We start from the raw sequence: 22,286 nt of genomic DNA on the forward strand, positions 1-22,286 counted from the left end.
ATTATTTAATACAATTTGAAATAAAATGAAATAAAATTGATACATGTATTTCGTTTTATTATATTTGAAACTATTTTGAAGTTGCTTATACTTGATTTGGATATAGAGAATTGTATAATAAGAAGTACGGAATGAATTGCCGGCAAATCGACGAATATGATTGGTGAATACTGAACGATTGCATCATATGTGTTCTCGTACATTCTAGAAGCTATAACTCTTACTGAGAATGAAATTTGTTGATATGATTAGAGAATTAAACGTTGTTAAATGAAAATGTAGGAATAATTTCTAGATTTTTATTTCTTATTTATATTTCATATCGATTGAATTTGTAGAAAACTTTAAAAAGTTTCATAATCGAATACAAGAAGGTTAAGTTAGAATAAAACGATAAGGGAGGGGAAGGGAGCATTACCCATGTGATAGCGTAAGCTGAAAGCTCTCTTACACATTTCATTCTACTGGCGAGACAACGTGCAGTCACGCTGTGCCGATTTTCAATTACTTTTGAAATTACAATCTCTAATCAACGGCTTTTTCTCATTCACTAGTTAAAGGTAAACACTTTTTTCGTAAATTTCATTTCCTTCCTGCACATAAATATATATTGATTGTTTAAAGGTATTAACCGGTTAATCTTAGACCAATTCAGTTTGCTTATATCTATTATACATTTTATATTTTTGATTATTATAGAGCAATATGTTCTGTTCTTACGATGATTCCTTTGTATTTGTCATTTTAATAAATTGAAATATTAAAAATTTTAAGAAACGTTTTTACACTTTTAAAGGTCGTAGTCAAAGATGCAGAATAAAAAGCAAAGAAACGTAAATACCATGAATAATGCTTTTTACAGTTGCTCTCGGTTTTTCAAAATTATTTATATTTTTTTTATTCTTTGGTGTAATAATTTCCAGTTATTCTTTTTTACTCGGATAAGCCGGTCGAATTAATTTGTATGTCGTATTGGATTATAAATCAAAATAATGACGAAAAAATACAAAAAGCAAAAACGCAATGTTTCATATGATGCAAAATTTGTTATAGAAAGTTTTGGAAGTTATTTAAAATAATCTGTATTATACTGTGGTTTCTGGGCGACCACGCGGCAGTTTACATAACCACGTTTACGTTAAAAGTCGATTAATTTTCCCCTTTCAAAATTTATTAATGTTAAAGAAAACAGATTTCTAATTTTATTATGGAAATAAAATTATAAAATTTAATGTCAAGTTTCGTCGATAAAATTTAAAAACTAATTTTATACAAAATGTCACGTTTATAAAATGTTCGATGCATATATTTCAAAAAGTTTTTATTCAGGAATATTGTGTGATATAACAGTTCCTCTTTAATTATTTTAGATGCACAGATTACCAACTGTATTGCGTGGTGCAGCACTACGTCAATTACAAGCTCGTTCATATGCCAAAGATGTACGTTTTGGGGCAGAAGTTAGAGCACTCATGTTGCAAGGTGTTGATATTTTAGCAGATGCAGTTGCAGTAACAATGGGTCCAAAAGGACGTAATGTCATCTTAGAACAAAGTTGGGGTAGTCCAAAAATTACTAAAGATGGTGTCACAGTTGCCAAGGGAGTTGAGTTAAAAGATAAGTTTCAAAATATTGGAGCAAAATTAGTACAAGATGTAGCAAATAATACAAACGAAGAGGCAGGTGATGGTACGACCACAGCTACAGTTCTAGCAAGAGCCATTGCTAAAGAAGGATTTGAAAAAATTAGTAAAGGTGCTAATCCTGTAGAAATAAGAAGAGGTAAGTAAAAATAAAAATAAAATATAATATAAATATAAATTCCTGTTATAAGATTGAATTTATTAAATAATGCTACTAGAAGATTTTCTTATTGCCATTATGAAATTAGAGAGGCATTTACAATAAAATAATGGACATATTGCAGGTGTAATGTTGGCAGTTGATAGGGTCAAGGACGAATTAAAAACCTTAAGTAAGCCAGTAACAACTCCAGAGGAAATTGCACAAGTAGCAACTATCTCAGCCAATGGGGATAAGGCAATTGGTAATCTTATTTCCGATGCTATGAAAAAAGTTGGAAAAGAAGGTGTAATTACTGTAAAAGATGGTAAAACACTACACGACGAACTGGAAGTTATAGAAGGAATGAAATTTGACAGGGGATATATATCTCCATACTTCATAAATTCTAGTAAAGGGGCAAAAGTTGAATTTCAAGATGCACTATTGCTCTTCAGTGAGAAAAAGATATCGTCTGTGCAGTCTATAATTCCAGCATTGGAATTAGCGAATTCCCAACGAAAACCGCTTGTCATTATAGCAGAAGACATTGATGGTGAAGCACTGTCAACGCTTGTGGTCAATAGATTGAAAATCGGTTTGCAGGTGGCTGCAGTTAAGGCCCCTGGTTTTGGAGACAATAGAAAAGCAACACTTCAGGATATGGCGATTTTGACTGGAGGGATTGTATTTGGCGATGATGCAAATCTCGTTAAATTAGAAAATGTGCAGTTATGTGATTTAGGCGAAGTAGGAGAAGTTGTAATTACAAAAGATGATACACTCATCCTGAAGGGCAAAGGGAAAAAAGTTGATATCGATCACAGAGCAGATGTAATTAGAGATCAAATTGCCAATACAACATCTGACTATGAAAAAGAAAAACTGCAAGAACGTTTGGCAAGGTTAGCATCTGGAGTTGCAGTTCTAAGAGTTGGTGGAAGTAGCGAAGTTGAAGTTAATGAGAAAAAGGATCGTGTTCATGATGCTCTTAATGCTACTAGAGCAGCTGTTGAAGAAGGAATTGTTCCTGGAGGTAATTAGACATTGTTCTTCCAGTTTCTGCATTAAATTTTTATATAAACGTGCAATGTACAAAATATAAGAACTTGGTGGCAGAACACACAAAGCTTATATGTAGAAAAGTGTATTCGTCATAGATATTGAGAAGAAAAAAGTAATTTTTTCTACATATTATATCTGCATAATAATTATTTTCAATATTTTCAATTTACAGGTGGTACAGCTCTCCTAAGATGTATTCCAGCTCTTAAAAATTTGAAAGCATCAAATAACGACCAAGAAACAGGAATAAAGATAGTGGCAAATGCATTGCGTATGCCGTGTTTACAAATTGCTCAGAATGCAGGCGTAGACGCTAGTTTAGTAGTAGCAAAAGTTAGTGACAGCAATCTTGGTTACGATGCTTTGAATGATGAGTATGTTGATATGATCGAGAAAGGTATTATCGATCCGACAAAGGTAGTGCGTACAGCCCTTACTGATGCCGCGGGTGTTGCATCACTACTTACAACTGCAGAAGCAGTGGTTGCTGAATTGCCTAAAGAAGAACCTCAGATGCCAATGGGCGGTGGTGGTATGGGTGGAATGGGTGGTATGGGTGGTATGGGAGGTATGGGAATGTAATTGAATAAAATCCCATACAAAGACTGAATTTCACATTGCAATTCAATCGCAATATCAATCAATTTGCTATAAACTGCTATTAGAATTGCGAACATATAAATACAATTTACTGATTGAGTAACCAACAAGCTAAATATTTAGGATACTTTACCGTACCGTAATGTTTAAAGTAAATAAGGAGAAAGAAAGTTTTTCATATACCGTTGTGATATTTGTTCTCGAATCATTCGTTTTTGTTTTATATTTTTAAACATTATTGTTCTGCTGAATATATGCTGTAAGAAAAATTCATTTTTTATTGAAAAACGTGCATATCCGTATTAACAGTTTGTTAATTTCTTGTTATAAAAAAATGTAACAAATGTGCAAACGAATTATACTATTACGTCAAAAAATAAAATTTAATAAGTCAAAGTTAATAACTAGTGTCAATAAAATTTAAAAAGTTTCAAATCAGTGGTTCACAAGAATATATTTAAAAACTGAATTAATATGTTCAAATAATCTTGTCTTTATAGGAACCTGTTCGTTTATTTCTGCGTTAAAATTATTACAAAAGCGATTTCATTCTTTTGATTAATTGACAAAAAGTTATTAAAAGACGGATAAGTATTTATAAATTATGAAATTCAGGATGCGAGAAATATCCTTTGATGCATTTTTATATGATTTTTCATCTATATGAATGAATGAATAATAATGCAAATGTACAAACATGTGTATTGCGATAAGTTAAAAAACTTACCTGTTTCATATCTTTTTTTAAATGTTGCAATTTATTTTCATTTTTTAATCTTAATAAATGTATGTTTGAAATACGTACTATGGGTGTTCTCTAAAAAAAAAACGTCCCACCTATTGAGAAACTTTTATTATACTTCCATTAACAAATTTAAAGAATTAATGAGTTCTATAGAAAAGAAATGTTTACATTGAAAAAATAAAATGTAAATAATATAGAAATTCTGTTACAATAAAAAATGATTGAATGTTTCATACAGTTTCGTCCAAATACATTAAAGCACACCGTATTTTAAAATTACGTAACGTATGGATGTCCTTGTAAATGAATTTGAGACGAATTGTATTACAATAATGACCATTTTGTTTAATTACTTTGCCACACTATTACATGGAAAATTGTACATTTTACGTATTTTTAATATCTATATCTATATACCATTGTCGAAGGAATTGTATTAAAATATTTTTATTTTATGTTTCATTTATAAGAAAATTCTCATAATGTGTAAAATATGTCGGTAAAGTCTTCATACAACATTCACAATTTGTTTGTTCCAATATCAGTTATCATAAATAATTAATAATTTATAATTATTAACCAATGATTAACTGATTTTAGCTTATATTATTTGTACTTATACAAATCGTGATAATGTGATCACAATATCGTTGTAATATTTCCGTAATACATATAAACAAAGATCGATCAGTAGATCATATGTGGTCAAATTAAAATTTAAATGTGGAAGGAATGAATAGTTTTTCTTTTATATAAAAACTCAAACTTAATTTTAACTAAGTTACATGGAGTACAAAGATAAGGGCATGATATTTCTCTGCGTCAAACAGTTATTTGTTGTATAACATATAAAAATATTTTTTTATTTTTATATTGTTCAAACTCTGTGTATATTCCTGATCCAATCGCCATATTTTAACTCGATATCAAAGAATACCATATAATCATTGTAAAAAAAGGTAAACATATAATATTTGTTGATAATATGTGCTATTGGAAAAGAAATACAAAGAATTCATGTTGAGAATACAAATGTCTATTCTTTTAAGAGGTATTACAATATATCTATGCGTATTTGATAAAAAGCATAGTTGTATTTCTTACATATTAATCTAGGCTCCTATTTTTTCTATTTCATCTGCATCTTCTGCATCAAGGTAATGTATTTTTCTTCCAAAATGTTCTTCTATATCCTTACATATTTGCATTGCATGAGACGAATCTATTAGATTAATAGCAATTCCGGATTTACCAAAACGTCCAGCACGACCAATTCTATGCAAATATGTTTCACAGTCTGCTTGCCGATTTTGATCCACTGGTAAATCAAAATTGACAACTATTGTTACTTGTTCAACGTCAATACCTGCAACATTTTTTGACTATTGAACCACTTAAATAAATTTATAATTAATGTTGGAAAGTTGTAAAAATGTTTTCCATATTTATACTTCCATATTTTTAAAAGTACGTAATAAATATATAGAAAGAAATATAAAAAGCTTTAGACTTTAAAACTAGGACTGGAGTCACATAAATACCTCTGGCTAAAACATTAGTTGTGATAAGAACTTTTTCAAGACCAGCTCTAAAACGATCCAAAACTGAAATTCTCTGTTCAACTGTCAGTTCCCCAGATAAAACAGCTACTGCATGACCGTCTTTTGTCATTTTTTCGGCTAACCAACCCGCTGTTTTTCTAGTCTATAGGTAAATGAAAAGTACTATTTATAATTTTAAAACGGAACAATCACTCATCAATGCAACATAAAGATATCTTACATGACAAAAGATAATTGCCTGTCCTATTGTTATTACACCATATATGTTGGTAATAGCTGCATATTTTTCATCCAGATCCTTGCATTTTACATAATATTGTTTAATATTATCTAAACTTTCCTCTTTTTTCAGTAACCTTATTATTAAAGGATTATTAACTATAATTTCTGCAAATTTCATCACTTCTGGCTCATAAGTTGCAGAGAAAAACATCATTTGACATGTGCGTGGAAGCTGCCTGTAAGCAATGTGTTTAAATGTAAAATTTAAATATAAATACAATATGCAGCTTGAAATATTATTTCTTTTTGTTTTTATAAACTAAAATAATTACTTATGAATACGAATACACTGGTCTTGATGACCTTGTGTTGCTATCATTACATCTGCTTCATCTAAAACAAAAACTGATATTTTATTTAAATTAAAGAACTTAAATTTAATAGCCCAATCTAAAACTTTTCCTGGTGTTCCAATGATTATGTGTTCTGTAATCTTTGATCCACGACTTACTGAAATAACAAAAAAGGGATGTAAATTTTTGTTAAAAAAGATAATTTCTGTATGGTTGAAGATTATCTATAATATGTATTACTTTCTTCTCCTCTTACAGCATATTTTATTTTTATTTCATTACAGAATGCAGACATTTTTGCTGCTACTTCTCCTGTTTGTATAGCTAATTCATAAGTTGGTGATAAGCAAAGCACTTGAGGACAATTTTTGGTGGTGTCGACTCTGCTTAGCATTGCTAATACAAATGCTGCTGTTTTACCTGTCCCAGATTGTGACTGAGCAATCATATTTTGTGGTCTATAAATAATCGATTAAACTTTATGATTGTCATTTATTCTTTGTATTAAAAAATGAACGAAACTTGTTTATATTAGAAACAAACTTACGGATCAGCAAGTAAAGTAGGTAATGCAGTTTCTTGAATTTTTGATGGAGCATTAAATCCCATTGCATATACTCCTTTTAATAAAGCAGGTTTACTATAATATATATTATACTGTATAATCTTTTTAAAACAATATCAATATAAAGAAATTAATAGCAAAAATACCAACAGGTGAAGAGCTTCGAAAGATTTAACACTATATAAAGGTGAAGATGGATCTCTTCTTTGAACTTCTATATCTTGTGTTGTTTCTACCAAACCTTTACGTATAATTTTTTGGAATAATGATTTTTCTGCGGCTGAGATTTGGTCATCCGAACTATCATCATTTTTGGAATCTGTATTTGCTGTACTTTCTTTAGATTCCTTATCTATATTTAGATTAGACACCTGACACGTCATAAGAGTCACAAGTTATTATTTCGGTAAAAAAAGATAATGAAAATGTTTCGTTATAAAAAAGGGTTAAAATTGTTATATTATTGATAGATTTAACATGTTTTAACTGTTGAATATATATAATTTCAGTAATTAAAAAGTAAGCAAGGGAGGTACACAAAAAAGAAATTTTTTTGAATAGCAAATGTGTAATAAACAAACAATAGTGAGGTTAAGCCGGTGATACACATATATGATAAAAATATTACCTTTGCTGATAGTTTTTCTTGTTCGTCTACGAATTTAGTCCATTCAACTTCAGTCGAAGCCATATTAACATTGATACATTCACAATGATTAAGAAAATAATTTAAGTTTTAATTAGAATGATAAAATAATATAATTACTCGTCGTGATTTTTAGCTAACGTAGCGTCACAGCACGGCATAAACAATAACTAAGGTATATATATTTTTTGTGAAGAATAATTTAAAAATGGCAAAAGTTAATAGTGATATTAATAAATATTGGAAAATTTAAATAGATGATAAATAATAAATGATAAATTTAATGAACAAAATTGGTTTTCATATACATATATATATATATATATGTAGTGATTTGTGAATATACTTTTCTCGCTTGCAAGGAATGTGATTTTTTCACTTTGTATACATATGGTATCCTCAGCTATCAATACATACATATATGTATATTGTCAATATTTCAATGTTCTCAACTAAAGGGATCGACATGTCAATATTTATTGATAAATCGCATTTTTGTTGAGAACCTTGAAATATTGACAATATTATTGATTGTCTGAGGAAACCCTAATATCAATTTAATTGTAATTAGTATTAATAATAGTAATAAATTAATAATAATAAATATAAATATATATAAATATATATGTATTTTCAAAACATATATATATGTTTATAATTTTTTCTAAATTTATTGTTTATAAAAATTCAATGTTTCGTTTCAAATTTGAAAAATTCCGTATTTCGTACATTTTAACAAGTGTTAAAGAAATAAAGTTATGTGTTCTATTTAGGATAATGTACTTTTTGCAATGTATTGAATAAATACTTTGGACTTAATTTTTTAAGAGTATTTATTATAGAGAAGTATGTCATATATTTTTTATATTATTACATTGTAAATTAGTATAATGATATTTGTAATAAAACATCTATCTACTAATTTACATAGTATAGATTATATCAAGCATGAAAAATATGATGGGATTATTGATATTTTACAATAATTTTAACTGTTTGATATATGCATAATTTAAGCATGTCATTGATTAATATTGTAACACATTGTAACTGTATTCTATAACCTAATTTACTTTTAATTTTTATAGCAAATATGCGTAAATATATGCATAAGTGTAACATCACTTTAAGATAACCTTTAAGAAACATATTCATTGTAGTGGTTTGAATGGTTTTAATTTAAAATACTATACAACGTAGATATAATTTATGTATTTTATGTAATGATACATGTATATTCTTGCATTTAAAATTACAAATTTTCGAGATTAACATATATGGTGTATAATAAATGATAGCCATTAAATGCACAATATATTATTAGATACTATCGTGTATATTTTTATATGAAATATACATTTCATATTTGACATATGTACAAATTAAATGGTCAAATTTATTCACCTCATTTGTAAAGATATATTATACAGTTTATTTGCAGCCGAAAATGTTTTTTTTTCCAATTCCTTGACGAAACATACTTTAAATAAAATGTACGTAAAGTACGAAATGCGTTTATTCATATATAGGCTGCTTTCGTAAAATAAAATATTGTTGCTTGTATAAACGCAAATATGAATGTACTTATATACTTCTTCTCTCTTTTTTTATCGTAATACACTAGATTAAATATGTTCAATATATCTCCTAAGAAACTTTTATAACTGTGGTAGTGGTCTTAGTTCCGCTTGATTGCGGTACAAGGCGAACGGTTATCAGCGAAAGGTCAAGCATTTTGCGCTGGTATTTCTTGTGAAACACCGTAGCAGCAGACTGCGTTTTAAACACAATCGTTGCGCTGCGCTCACCCATTTGTATGCTCTATAACACGAATAATATAAACAGATAATTATTAAATTGTTGAATTAAAGAAACCAATATTTATTTTAAAAAGGTTGCGTATTTTTAACTTGTTACAAAAACTTATTAAAAGCATAATAATAAATTGAATAACAGATATATGATTCTAACATATCAAGTATTATAATAATTAAAAGTTTTTTGTATATATAAATATATACATAATAAACAAGGTATATCAAGTTAGATTTAAGCAAAATATTATCAAACAATATATTGATAAATATATAGCTATGTTCTTTTATTATATTGTTTATTATATAGTTTTATATGAACTACAATCATTATTTATAAATATGATCTAAACTTTTAGGTTAATGTAAGATATCCTTCAAAATAAATCTGCCCATTACATGTTAATATAATATTGTATCTATATTCATGTATATATATTAAGGAAAGTAATACAATACTGGAGTTATCAAATGCTTGTTTTTATTTTGTTATAAAGAAGAGTATTATCAAATATTGAATGAATACGAAATAATATTGGGATGATTTTTAAACAACTACAATAATATGAATTTGTCAGTTGTAAAACAAATTTATATACCTCAATGAAAAAAATACCCAAAAAGGTAAGAAACAATGTAAGGTTTCGAATAGTATTACAAACTAATAATAACTTCTCCCCAAACAAAGAAAAAGGAAAAAAGATGTAATTATTAGTATTACTATTGACACAAATTTAATATGTGGGATATTGTCAGAAATCTTAATTAACGTAATCCGTATTGACATAAATCTTAAATGAAATCATTCTCAAAATAATCATAATTAAAATAATAATAATAAAAAAAAAAAAAAAAAAAAAACAAAAAGAGAAGGAGAAAAAAAGAAAAACCCACAAAAAAAACAAACATGCTTGAAGGAGGAAAGATTGGCATTGTATATTATTATAAAAAAAAGAAACGATCACAAAAGAAGCTGGATTTATGATTTCTGAAGGTAAAGTATGTGAAAAAAGGATCTATGAATTTGCAACGAAAATCTAAGTCTTAAACGTTTTCATGCAAAGATAGTCACCTCAATTGTTCCGATGCCTTGGCACATACGTCTAATTTGCGCTTCGGACGTGCTTGCTGCTAAATTCTCTACTTTTACAGTATTTGTTTTTATTTCCGGTATTTTTTTCTGTTGTATAGGAGATTTTTGTAGTACAACTCTTTGGTTACTTTGTGTATTAACAACAACCTTTTTTGCATTGGCATTCGTTACTTCTTGTACATTAATCACAGTTTTTTGAAGATTTCCTGGTGATTTTTGTTTAACAATTCTTTGTGAAGTACCAACAACTTTCTGTCCTATATTTGCTAATTTTCTTAAAACATCAGCTTGATTTTGACCAATTTTTTGAGTTGGACATTGTGTAACGTTAACTAACTTGTTTTGCATCAATATTTGACCTTTCTGCAAATTTGATACTGTTTTTTGTATAGTAGTGGCAACCTTTTGTGTATTTAATAATGGTTTCTGAATTACAATTCTTCGCGTTCCAGATTGGGAATTTAATACTTTTGTATGTTCATTTCCTTGATTAATCGTATGTCCAGAATTACTGTCTTTTGTACAATCTATAGAATCGTTGGGTTGTATAGTTTGTATTGTCCTGACAATTCGTATACATGATGATTTCTCTGCAACCTATAACAAAAATAATCGTAAAAGATAGCATGCCGTGTAAAAAAGTATAAGAAAGAATAATAATATTTGAGTTACTAATTTTAATATAAAAAATTCATTAGAAAGATCAAGATTTTGCTTCAAAAATTACAATAAATGAAAAAGAGTTGATAAAGCATTTTAATATAGAATAATCTTAATAAAAGTTTGGAGGAAATTAAATAGAACAAAAAGTATTCAAAAATGTATTTTATTAGAACACGAGTAAAAAATATACAGAAAGTCTAATAGACCTATATATACATATATATATATCTTTATATATATATATGTACATATATAAATATTTATTTTTACTTGAATGATAACTTACATATCTCAAATGACATATTATTAAATAAAAAGATATATATATCTTCTATAATATATATATATAAAAAGTATATATATATCTTTTTATTTAATAATATGTCATTTGAGATATGTAAGTTATCATTTAAGTAGAAATAAATATTTACAAATGGTATAATTCTCACGAATAAATAAAAACTGCAACAATATGTTTTAGTAAATAAAAAATATTGTTAATTTCCTAGATATTGCAGCAACTATTTCTATACCTATGATATTTATATACAATATATTTGAATCTTTCTCTTTTTCATTTTAGTATAATACAAACAAATAAAATTCTATCAGACATGATCAGATTTTATACAATTTATTTGCTTCAAGCATTAAGCACGAATTGCTTATAAAAAATATCATAATAAGAAAAACCGTTAATTACTCTCACTGTTTTACAAGTGTGTATATCAAAGAAAGGAAAAAAAAAAGAAAAAGAGAGAAAAAAAAGGAGAAATATTAATTTCATGTTTTGTGTACCGACAATTAAGAAAGCATGACATCTTTAGTCATATACCTCTGTAGATTGTGTATTGACAGGACGAGCACGTCCTCTTCCAGTATTGGTATGTCCTTTGTTTATGGATGCATCTTTTACTACTCCCATAAGTGCTGATACAGGTTTTGCATCCTGTATATTTTCATTTACTAGGAAATAAAATTATTCATTATACACACAATTATATTCATTTTAAATCGTTGCTATTATTATTATTATATATAATTATGTACACAATATATTAGTTATTTCTTAAACAAAATATCATGTTATAACTGAAATATTATAGTTTATTAAATAAATGCTTAATTATGATAATAGAAGAAAAAGAATGAAATAATTTTTAACAAATATTCTGCATACTTTGATAAAGAAATGGTAACTCTTTTACATAATAAAATAAAAAAATAAAATAAAAAATATATATTACTAAAAAAACTTAACTTTACATCGCCTTTGAAAACGTATCCATTGTATTCAAGCAATTAATTACTAAATCATTTGTGTATATCTGATTTATATAATGAAATGTTATTATACATACATGTATTTTCGTTTTTAGTTTCATCATTTTGTTTCTCCATTGCAGCCATTTTTCGTCGATTTTCTTTCTCCCGCAAGATCTTTTCTCTAAGCCGTTTCTGTTCCTCCATCTTTTTTCTATATTCCTGCATTTCTGGGTCGTTTTCTTCATCCTATAAAAATTTATTTTGGAGGAATATGCAATGCGTGGGAAGGAAATAAAATATGAATGTGTATATACCTTTTTGTCATTATTCGTATTGTTCAACATATCCACTGTTCGTACTTCTTGAAGATTTCTGTTGCTAAGCTTTATTCGCTTTGGGCTCAAATCACGTAAAGGTCTGTCTACAGAGTTGGAAACTCTTTTTTGCGGTAATCTTGTTCTTATCGAAGTATTCACTGATCTCTTACTGGACTTCTGTACGTGATTTTGATCATAATTCTCACGATACGTGGTTGACGAGCAAATCTTACCCTTCGAAACATGATCGTTTCTGGTTTTCGACGACAAATCTTTATCGCGATAATTTTGATGGATTCCTCTGTGATCCTGGGGATAAGCATTGTTTTTAAAAACTAGATTATATTCTTCACGCTTAATATGCTTGTTACCAATTCGTACGCTACCAACCTGTGGATAATTATTTTTTTGATTCCCTTGATCCGATTTATATTTCGAACTGGATTCATAGCTATCATCTCGCAAGTAACTACTTTCTAAAGAATACTGTTTATTCTGAGTTCCAGTTTGATTCTTTTGCGGCTTATTTTCTTGCCATACATCAGAAAAGTATGCATAAGGATCCTGTGAAAATTCGTATAATTATAGTTTTCTGTAAAATCTTGTTACACCTTAGATTCGTCAATATCACGTGATACATACGTCGCTTTTATTTTGTTGATAATTTTGTTGATAATGCGGCGGTTCTTGTTGGATTTGATTATACGAACTTTGATTCTGATATGGGATAGCGAGTTGTGAGAATTGGCCAGTAGGAACTTGAGATGATAAATTAGGTGTTTGCTGAGTGGAATCCCATGCGAGTCTTGCTGTTTGCGAATCAAACCAGAAGGAATCATAAGTAAGAGGAATTAATATGAAATTATAGGGAACTGATAAAAGTTGAAAAAAAGAAAGTTGATAATCACTTGAAAGAACTTACCATCATTTGTCGACTGGACGGCTCCTCGAAAGTGAGGATTGATTAAAATCTTGTGCCCTGGAGGTAAAGGTACATTGGGTACATTGGAAGTGGATTGTTGCGGTACAGGTAACGTATTAGTATTAAATTGACTGGTAGGTACTTGATCGGAATATCCGGACCTCGAATCGTAAACGGATCGGTTTTCAAATTGAGCTGCTTCTTGAAAAGGTGGTCTATTCTCGAAAGGTGATTGATTTGGTATTTGATTGACGTTAGGATGGTTAATAAGTGGCCCTTGGGAAGAAGCTTGACGTGGATATCCTTGCATAGGTAACGGTTGACTGCCCTGTAACAATGGCGCGGTCGATGTTCCAGGTACGACTGAATTCAGATTTCCAAGAAGCGTTCCTCCAGGATTTCCTTGCAACAATGGACCTTGATTGTTTTGCATCAGCCGAGCTTGATTATCTTGCATAAGGGAAGCTGAGCCTTGAAACGGGGCTGTACTCGCACCAACTGGCACCGGTTGCATTTGGACATAAGGTGGTTGATTCGATGGATGGCTGTAAGACGGTCCTTGAAGCGATCCTGACAAGCCACCTCGAGGTCCGTAATCTAATCTTGTCCCGATTGTTCTAGGGCCCACTTGATTTTGAAATTGATTAGGATTGAATTGTGGTCTATTATCTACAAAATGCGATGGACCTTGGAGCGAACCGTTTGGAGAATAATGCTGGAAGGGTTGTACTTGAGAATTTTGTTGCTGGTAGACAATCTGTTGGTTTTGCATATTGTTTGGTACCCCGAGGAAAAAGAGTGGCCAGGTCTCGAGTAAAGGTGGCCTGCATACTGGTGGTGGTTGATTATCGAAGTTTGCGTTGCGTGCATTACTGAACCTGGTCAATCACATTTTACAAACAATTAGGTAAAATATAAAATAGGTATTTTAATATTCTAATATTATACATGTGTACACACAAACGCACAATTGCACATACCTTGGATTAAAATTTCCCGAATTTTGTGTATTGAATCTTCCACCGCGATTTCCTCTTGTACTTCGACCTCTTCCACGGCCTCTAGTTGCTAGCTTGGATGGTTCAGATGTTACCACGTTCTCCAAAGTATCCGGTATATGGTTATTCATTTTCGAAGAAACGATAGTTCTTTCATTTTGAAATCTGTTCCTCCTTTCTTTAGCTTCTTCGCATTCGTCATCTTCCAATCCTTGTCCATTCCCAGAATAGATTTTTGCATTTTTCTGCAGCTTCTCTCGTAGATCTCCCTTTTCGATATTATTCGAAGTATTAATGTTATCAATTGTAGAAAATTCATCGTTTTGTCGGGTTTGTTCACTTTTATATTCATTAATTTCATCTTGTTCGTAATACTTCGATTGAGTCTCTAGCTGATTTCCATCGTCGTAAAAATCATTGTCGTTGCTTCTATCAGTTTTGCTCCTATTAAACTCTATGTTTTCATCTTCACCATCTAAGTCGTCAAGTGCATCGGTTACTCCTAAGTCCAGTACATCATCTGTTTCCTCTTCTCCCTTATAGCTATTCTGCTGCTCAGGGAATTAAATTGCCAAATATTTGTAATGAAAATATAATATTTAGCCGTGGTCGTTACAATCTACTCTTAATTAACTATATGTTTATCAATTTATAAGAAGTTACTCTTTCATGATTAAAACGGAGGTACCGCATTTGAGAATTCTCACACCATTCTTTCCTCCTATTTCTATCAATTTTCCTTCCTTCTCATCGAATCTCTTAATTATTATCAACCGCTAATAATAAGATTTATACGGCAAAAAATTTAATCGCAAGTTTCTCGACAAAACTTACTGTTAGGTACTATTATAATTCATGCAAATGAATATTACCGTAACAGTCAATTAGAATAATAAACTATTTTCTCAATAAAAGCGATAGCATATTTGATACTTCGCAATACGGAATTGTTATAAATATATATTATACAATACGTTACAATTCAAGGTAGCAGCAGCATGATATATTGCAGTTTAACAATATGTTTCGTATTATGTTCCATTGTATATTGCTCATATTATATATACGCATATATACATTTATTTTATTATATATATACATTCATTTTATTTTGGACAAATTAAGAATTAAATTAAGAATTAAATTAAGCATTAAGAATCATCGAGTTTCTATTTCAATTTTTTGAATATTTCATACTGCTTTTTAATGAAAAGGAAATAGATACATGACTTTAAATGTTATACAAGTTGATATGATATCCAAAGATATAAAGTGTGTACGATGTATTGTTACAGTCGTTCAAAAGAACGAACGATATTACCTTCTTACAATACCATTGTATCACAACAATCAGACTCGATATTTCTTTTTCATAACATTTGAATGTTTTAATGAAAGAATTCATCGAATCAAATATCTCTTTTCAATCTTTCATACATCTTACAAAATAAAAATTGCGCAATTACATTTAATTTTCTGAAAATCTGAACAAGATGTGATTTCCATTTGTAATGAAATAAAATGTAATTGTGTGGACTAAATCTTTAAACACACTTTAAGAAAACTTATATAAACATGTATATTATAAACATTCATATATCTTTTATACATAAAATCTTTCATTAAAACACACAATTTTCATGACATCTTTGAGTATATTATCTGTAGTAATTGTAATATTTAAATATTTACACTATCAATCACAAAATTTAATAGTGCTTTCAATTGTAATTTGTTGAGAGGCTACGAATAGCACATTAACAAACTTGTGTAATCGTACTGCTTCAATTACCACTAACATTTATTCTGCTTACAATATCTAATAGTTGTGCTTTTTTAACAAACAGGGAAAAGGAAACATAATAAGTACAGATAACATAATAAATTAGGAAATATCATTACGTACAAATTCTCAATATTCATTATAAATATACAGAGTTTTACCAGCACTAATAAAAGTAATTATAAAAGTTTAAATAATAAGGAAAATACAGAAAGCAATTATAGTACAAAAGACAGAAATTGCTATAACAAATAATATTATGATATAATATGAATACAAAGAATAAATATAAATCGTTTATCTTTCATTTTCCCTGCATAAATTTTTACTAAATATGTTATGGATGAGTTTTACATGTTCCATGTTTCATTTTCACATCCTTTGTATATTATAATAAAGTTGAGAAATCTCGTAATAAATTTTATAAGTCAACAATTAATATGAAGCATTTGCATAAAATGCAAAATTTTCGCCTACGCAAAAATGTATTATAATTTTTTTGCATTTGCTTTAAACTTTGAATACAATCTCATACGCATATAATAAGCACATAATATTTTCGCTCACAATTTAAGTAAAATGCTTATTTCACCATGAAAAATTTCAAAATATTCAAATAGAATATATCTTTGTTTAATCATTTATAAAATGATTCTATACATGAATTAATGATAAATATCTTGTGTGTAGGACAGTATCATCATACAATGAAGAATATGTAATTTGAAATTATGATTTTAGATTTGTTCATCCTAGTCATAATACATAAAATAAATCAGATATAACTAAATGAAGTCCTTCTTGCTTGCTGAAATATATCGTTTATAAAACACATGAAAACAAAATTATATCAAAATTAATCTGTTTATATTAAATAATTAATTATTTTTGACAAAGTTCAGAAGAATTATCAGAAAATTCACAGAGAATAACTTTATATGTGCAACTACTATTTCATACTATAATTTTTAAGATCGCCTTGATTAATAATCGTAATATGTTGATTTGTTATTATATTAACAAATTGAGTACAAAATTCTTAATTTTCTAACTGCAATATATATTTTTTAATATATTTGTTATTAGACTTGAACATTATATTTTATCATATGATGCATTATAATGAACTAATTTTTATTTAACAACAAAATAATGGTCAAGCAATATGCTCACCCTCTCCACTTCATAGTCATCTGCTAAAAGAGCCTCTTCTTCATCATTGCCTAGATCATATTCTTCATCTCCAAGATCTTCGTCCAATAGGGTATCATCACTGAACAAATAAAAGCTTGAATAAAAATAGGTACAGCGATCATCACGTTAAAAATCTCTTTTAAATATATTTAATATATTTTTATATTATTAAAATATGTTTTTTCAGTTAACATACAGATACAATAAATTCGTGTTAAAATATAATAATAAAATATAATAGGAAATCCACTAAACTTGTGAAAATGAATCATATACAACAAAAAGTAATCAAAACAATTTTTATTAAAGTAGCCATTAGTACACAATAAAAACAAATATTATTTTTATGGTTATCATACTTCTTTAATATCCTGCTAATGCAATCGCTGTATTTTACGAAATGAATTTTAATTGCAGAACCAGTAAATGAATAATTCACAAAAAGATAGAATACAATGGATGATGGAAAAAACACAATGTACGTCACTATTAACAATGATTATAACTCTAACCTCAAATTAAACATAGCTATACGGAAGAAATAACAGATTTATAATTGTATATAAAATAATTCCGAGGTTAAATCAAATAGTAAAATTATATCAGAACATTAATTTTCTATAATGGAAAAATAGATATCTCTTACTGTTCCGACATTGTACGTCCACTTTCTGATGCTTGAAGCAAAATCTGCAAACTATGATGTCACCGAGACTCGAGATAACGAGCGTTGCGTAGCTCACATCGATTGTTACTTTCGAGATATCAACTTCCTATATCGAAATCTCGAAATAATATCGATTACAGTATCATAACAAATATAGCAATACCACGTGTTATTCATGCCCTCGCATATTGCATTAATTTCAAACACTACATAAAATAAATAAAATTGAGTAAAGTACCACATATAAATCATTAATTTAATTATTAGCATTTTAATGGGCTAATACTATTATGTTTGACACGATTATGTTTGAATTTGTGCATAAGTAAACGCAAATAACTTAAGTACACAATATAATTTTAACATGTCTATATATGTATATATTCTCACACATGTATATACACAATATATGTTCACATATATTATAATATTCTAAATATAAATGAAAAGAGTTCATGTTTAATTTAAGATTGGGAATGGCATATAATACAGGCTTATTGTTTCATAAATACTTATATAAACATTCTACAAATAATGTTAAATTTTCATATTTACATAAACGTAATTTAAAGTTAGTACAGAACTTTTTCCATAGCAAGCCTACTGTAATTTTAGGAATAGAATCTAGCTGTGATGACACAGCTTGTGGAATTGTTGATACTAACGGACAAATTTTAGGCGAAGCAATTAATTCTCAGTATCTGACACATTTGAAGTAATTAAAAAATTTTGTTAACAATTTTTCTTATAATTTTTATATAATATATTATAGAATCTTTTAAGATGATTTAGAATATAACTTTGATGTTTTCTAGTCTTGGAGGAATAATTCCATCAGTTGCAAGAGTACTACATAAAAACAATATTAGAAAAACTTGTGAGAATGCATTAAGAGCTGCAAATCTAAAGTTAAAAGATATTGATGCAATAGCTACGACTGTAAAACCTGGTCTTCCTATGTCTCTTAGAGTTGGAACACAATTTGGGAAATATTTAGCACAAATTGGGAAAAAACCTTTTATACCAATACATCATATGGAAGCTCATGCTTTAACAGCAAGAATGAACAGAGAGGTCTTTTTATAAAATGTTCATATTTAATATATTATAAAATTTGATTAATAAGGAAGATATAAACTAACTTTTAATTACAGATTGATTTCCCATATCTTGTTTTATTAGTTTCTGGAGCCCATTGTTTACTAGCAATTGTTGATAATGTAAATAAATTTTATTTACTTGGTACTTCTATCAATAACGCCCCTGGGGAAATGTTTGATAAGGTAATCATTGCATTGTTGATATCATCTCTTTTTTAACTATCATAATTTTATTTACATATTTTTTAATACATTTTTAATTCACATAACTTAGATAATAAATAATAAATGGATTAAATTAAATTACTCTATAAGTTTACATTTATAGGTTGCACGAAGACTCAAATTAAAAAATATTCCAGAATTTAGAACTTTAAATGGAGGCCTAGCTATAGAAATTGCAGCAAATAAAGCATCAAACATTGAGCAGTTTTTTTTCCCACCTGTAATGACAAGATACAGTGATTGTAATTTTAGTTTTTCTACATTCTTAACTGTTTGTAACAAGTACATTAAATCAGAAGAAGAAAAACATAACATAATGGGCGATGCAGTGATTCCTGATGCATATAATTTATGTGCAGCACTTCAATTAGCTACGGTGACACATATTTGTCATAGGACTCAACGAGCAATGGAATTTATTAATAAAATGTCATTATTTCCTAAAGATAAACGAACACTGGTACATTAAAAGTATTAAGAATACTGCCTTAATTTAATATATATGTGTGTTCAATATATATTGCTTATTTTTAATGAACAGGTTATATCCGGGGGAGTAGCAAGTAATAATTTCCTAGCTGAAGCATTGAACATTGTGAGTACGGAATTAGGTTATAGCCTTATAAGAACTCCACCTAAATTATGCACTGATAACGGGACGATGATAGCATGGAATGGAATAGAAAAATGGATTGCAGATGTAGACATCATCAGAAATCCAAACGAAATTGAAAAAATCGAAATAAAAAAGACGGCTCCATTTGGAGAAAATTGGATTAAAAAAGTAGAAGCAGCAAATTTAAAGTGTAAATGGGTAAAAATAAAGAAAAAATTTCTAAACAATTAAAAAAATAAAGTGCCAAATACATTTATTGTTATGTTGCAAAGGTTACTAATTACAAGGTTGTTACCTTTTCAGTCTGTATATACTGTTTTTAAAGAAATATATTTTTTGTTTTGATTATACAGTGTTTCAGTATGGATAGGTTGTACTACCCACAACGAAACACTGTATAATTCGTTTAAATAAATATGATAAGTTATACAAATGTCGGCGCATATTGCTGCATTTGTTTTTTTAACTTTGTACGTAAACAATCTTCATTCGAATCCATATCTTGAACGGAAATTTTTGCTTCTTCATATTTATCAATAATACGTCTAATCTTTGTTTTAATTTCGCGTATTTCATCTGCATTTTGTAAAATTAGAGATGTTGTTATAATATCATCAAATTGCAATACTCTTTTTGGTTGAATTGATTCATCAAATTCTGAGAGAAATTCTGATAAATTATTTAATTTTAGTTTAATTTCATTATAGATTTCATTTGCTCCATTTGTATCCATTTTATTTACTATAATCATTGTAGGTCTATCTAGCAAATCAGGGTTATAATGTTCAATTTCCTTATTTAACAAGAGCACAGTTTCTAGGCAAGTTCTATGTTTATGTCTTATAGAAAATGTACATCCCTGAATGTCTACAATAAAGAGCAGTAATTTTGTTCTTTCTATGTGTTTTAAGAATTTATGACCCATTCCTTTATTAATATGTGCACCTTCAATTAAACCTGGTAAATCTGCAACTGAAATCTGTCTGTGATCTTTATACTTTATAATACCTACTTGTGGTTTTATAGTTGTAACTGAAAAAAACCATAATAAGTAAGAAAAAATAGCATACATTTAACTAGTAAAAAAAATAATGTGTATTATACACAGTAAACTTACATGGATAATCTGCAATCTTTGATTTAGCTTTTGAGATTGTATTTAGAAATGTACTCTTCCCTGCATTTGGAAAACCTATCAAACCAACATCGGCAAGTAACTGAAGATCAAGAACTATAGTACGACTTTCACCTTTAAGGCCACAATAGCCTGTCCTTTCACATCCCCCTATTCCACCTGTAGCAACTACCAATTTTGTATCCTTTGAATTCATTGTACCTATATTTTAACAAATAGATATCATAAACAATCAAGAATAATTATTGTTATTTATTATTACATGTACATTACCAAGTTTAATGCGATTTTGATCATAAACGGTGATACCAATTGGAACCTTTATATTTAAGTCTCTTCCAGATATTCCAATGAGCCCTTTTTTGCTACTATCGCTTCCTGTTCCTGCCTTCAATTTCATTTTTTCTAGTTTGTATTTAACATTTCGTAATGTTAATCTTTCTTTTGAGACAAGATATACGTTTCCTCCTGCTCCGCCAATTCCACCATAAGCAGGTAATCCAGAACCGCCGGTGCCTCCAGTTACGTGAATACGCAAACTGTCAATTAAGCCTTGTCGCATATATTTCCTTGGTAGCTAAATAATTAATCCATAAATCCTTAATCCACATATTTGTAAACTATGTTTTCTCTACTCTATTACTATACTATTTGAATGAGAAAGGAATATTAAATATGTTAAGATTAGATTACCTTTGCTGCATAATATAAAACTCGTGTTAATACAACCATTTTTTTTTTATAAAAATTATATATATAATGTATTTGTTTATGTACATATAAGATTAAATTCGGTTTGACATTGCTTTTGGGGAATATAAAACCATTGATTTTTTCTTTGTCATTTAATAGTTCTCAGCACGTAGAATTCAAAAATGCAAATCTTAACTTTAGAAATCCAACAGTTTAAAAGTTATGCATATCTAAAATAGAACGTTCATAGCGTATTTTAC

At 28.5% G+C, this 22,286-nt stretch overlaps 5 protein-coding genes and 1 long non-coding RNA gene across 8 annotated transcripts; 3 read left to right on the forward strand and 3 right to left on the reverse strand.

Annotated features, from left to right (window-relative positions):
* The first annotated feature begins 212 nt into the window (after window positions 1-212).
* Window positions 213-4,251, forward strand: LOC126921103 (heat shock protein 60A-like). The gene is made up of 4 exons (XM_050732350.1): window positions 213-560; window positions 1,371-1,782; window positions 1,928-2,818; window positions 3,020-4,251. The coding sequence occupies exons 2-4, from the start codon at window positions 1,371-1,373 to the stop codon at window positions 3,427-3,429; spliced, it is 1,713 nt and encodes a 570-aa protein (XP_050588307.1). The 5' UTR covers window positions 213-560; the 3' UTR covers window positions 3,430-4,251.
* A 34-nt stretch (window positions 4,252-4,285) lies between these two features.
* LOC126921106 (DEAD-box helicase Dbp80) lies at window positions 4,286-7,908 on the reverse strand. Its single transcript, XM_050732356.1, has 8 exons — window positions 7,523-7,908; window positions 7,045-7,265; window positions 6,877-6,969; window positions 6,570-6,787; window positions 6,309-6,486; window positions 5,975-6,212; window positions 5,734-5,896; window positions 4,286-5,558 (listed from the first exon to the last, which is right to left on the reverse strand). Exons 1-8 carry the CDS (start codon window positions 7,583-7,585, stop codon window positions 5,305-5,307), a joined length of 1,428 nt encoding a protein of 475 aa, XP_050588313.1. The 5' UTR covers window positions 7,586-7,908; the 3' UTR covers window positions 4,286-5,304.
* A 786-nt stretch (window positions 7,909-8,694) lies between these two features.
* LOC126921094 (RNA-binding protein 33-like) lies at window positions 8,695-18,379 on the reverse strand. The gene is made up of 11 exons (XM_050732333.1): window positions 18,237-18,379; window positions 17,570-17,669; window positions 14,596-15,164; window positions 13,616-14,493; window positions 13,336-13,502; window positions 13,084-13,257; window positions 12,691-13,002; window positions 12,472-12,622; window positions 11,946-12,076; window positions 10,427-11,044; window positions 8,695-9,361 (listed from the first exon to the last, which is right to left on the reverse strand). The coding sequence occupies exons 1-11, from the start codon at window positions 18,245-18,247 to the stop codon at window positions 9,188-9,190; spliced, it is 3,285 nt and encodes a 1,094-aa protein (XP_050588290.1). The 5' UTR covers window positions 18,248-18,379; the 3' UTR covers window positions 8,695-9,187.
* Window positions 9,361-10,564, forward strand: LOC126921121 (uncharacterized). The gene is made up of 2 exons (XR_007712239.1): window positions 9,361-9,978; window positions 10,043-10,564. It is a non-coding gene; the product is annotated as an uncharacterized LOC126921121 (long non-coding RNA).
* LOC126921109 (tRNA N6-adenosine threonylcarbamoyltransferase, mitochondrial) lies at window positions 18,378-21,096 on the forward strand. 2 transcript variants are annotated; one of them, XM_050732362.1, is made up of 6 exons: window positions 18,378-18,486; window positions 18,873-18,972; window positions 19,050-19,331; window positions 19,412-19,540; window positions 19,686-20,042; window positions 20,124-21,096. In XM_050732362.1, exons 3-6 carry the CDS (start codon window positions 19,062-19,064, stop codon window positions 20,427-20,429), a joined length of 1,062 nt encoding a protein of 353 aa, XP_050588319.1. In that variant the 5' UTR covers window positions 18,378-18,486; window positions 18,873-18,972; window positions 19,050-19,061; the 3' UTR covers window positions 20,430-21,096. The 2 variants fall into 2 exon arrangements, with proteins under 2 accessions (XP_050588319.1, XP_050588318.1); XM_050732361.1 differs by having other exon boundaries at window positions 18,431-18,972; window positions 19,073-19,331.
* LOC126921110 (GTP-binding protein 10 homolog) lies at window positions 19,567-22,192 on the reverse strand. 2 transcript variants are annotated; one of them, XR_007712235.1, is made up of 5 exons: window positions 22,027-22,192; window positions 21,607-21,910; window positions 21,316-21,534; window positions 20,494-21,230; window positions 19,567-19,800 (listed from the first exon to the last, which is right to left on the reverse strand). XR_007712235.1 is itself a non-coding variant. In XM_050732363.1 (4 exons), exons 1-4 carry the CDS (start codon window positions 22,063-22,065, stop codon window positions 20,623-20,625), a joined length of 1,170 nt encoding a protein of 389 aa, XP_050588320.1. In that variant the 5' UTR covers window positions 22,066-22,192; the 3' UTR covers window positions 19,567-20,622. The 2 variants fall into 2 exon arrangements, 1 of the variants encoding a protein (XP_050588320.1); XM_050732363.1 differs by having other exon boundaries at window positions 19,567-21,230.
* Between the last annotated feature and the right edge of the window lie 94 nt (window positions 22,193-22,286).

The sequence above is a fragment of the Bombus affinis genome, chromosome 10 (genome assembly GCF_024516045.1).
Source record: "Bombus affinis isolate iyBomAffi1 chromosome 10, iyBomAffi1.2, whole genome shotgun sequence".
NCBI classification, from domain to species: domain Eukaryota; kingdom Metazoa; phylum Arthropoda; class Insecta; order Hymenoptera; family Apidae; genus Bombus; species Bombus affinis.

Bases quoted from the DNA above. Each gene is read 5' to 3' on its own strand.
- LOC126921109 (XM_050732361.1), top strand. From the start codon at position 18,713: ATGTTTAATTTAAGATTGGGAATGGCATATAATACAGGCTTATTGTTT. The intron at 18,973-19,072 runs GTAATTAAAAAA...GATGTTTTCTAG, and splicing joins CAGTATCTGACACATTTGAA to TCTTGGAGGAATAATTCCAT. The intron at 20,043-20,123 runs GTACATTAAAAG...TTTAATGAACAG, and splicing joins CTAAAGATAAACGAACACTG to GTTATATCCGGGGGAGTAGC.
- LOC126921094 (XM_050732333.1), bottom strand. The intron at 13,503-13,615 runs GTAAGTTCTTTC...ATTCGCAAACAG, and splicing joins CGTCCAGTCGACAAATGATG to CAAGACTCGCATGGGATTCC. The intron at 12,077-12,471 runs GTATGTATAATA...TTTATTTCCTAG, and splicing joins AACTAAAAACGAAAATACAT to TAAATGAAAATATACAGGAT.
- LOC126921103 (XM_050732350.1), top strand. From the start codon at position 1,371: ATGCACAGATTACCAACTGTATTGCGTGGTGCAGCACTACGTCAATTA. The intron at 1,783-1,927 runs GTAAGTAAAAAT...GACATATTGCAG, and splicing joins TCCTGTAGAAATAAGAAGAG to GTGTAATGTTGGCAGTTGAT. The intron at 2,819-3,019 runs GTAATTAGACAT...TTCAATTTACAG, and splicing joins AGAAGGAATTGTTCCTGGAG to GTGGTACAGCTCTCCTAAGA.
- LOC126921106 (XM_050732356.1), bottom strand. From the start codon at position 7,585: ATGGCTTCGACTGAAGTTGAATGGACTAAATTCGTAGACGAACAAGAA. The intron at 6,788-6,876 runs GTAAGTTTGTTT...GATTATTTATAG, and splicing joins CCTACTTTACTTGCTGATCC to ACCACAAAATATGATTGCTC. The intron at 6,487-6,569 runs GTAATACATATT...TTGTTATTTCAG, and splicing joins TGCTGTAAGAGGAGAAGAAA to TAAGTCGTGGATCAAAGATT.
- LOC126921110 (XM_050732363.1), bottom strand. From the start codon at position 22,065: ATGGTTGTATTAACACGAGTTTTATATTATGCAGCAAAG. The intron at 21,535-21,606 runs GTAATGTACATG...GTTAAAATATAG, and splicing joins TCAAAATCGCATTAAACTTG to GTACAATGAATTCAAAGGAT. The intron at 21,231-21,315 runs GTAAGTTTACTG...GGTTTTTTTCAG, and splicing joins AAAGATTGCAGATTATCCAT to TTACAACTATAAAACCACAA.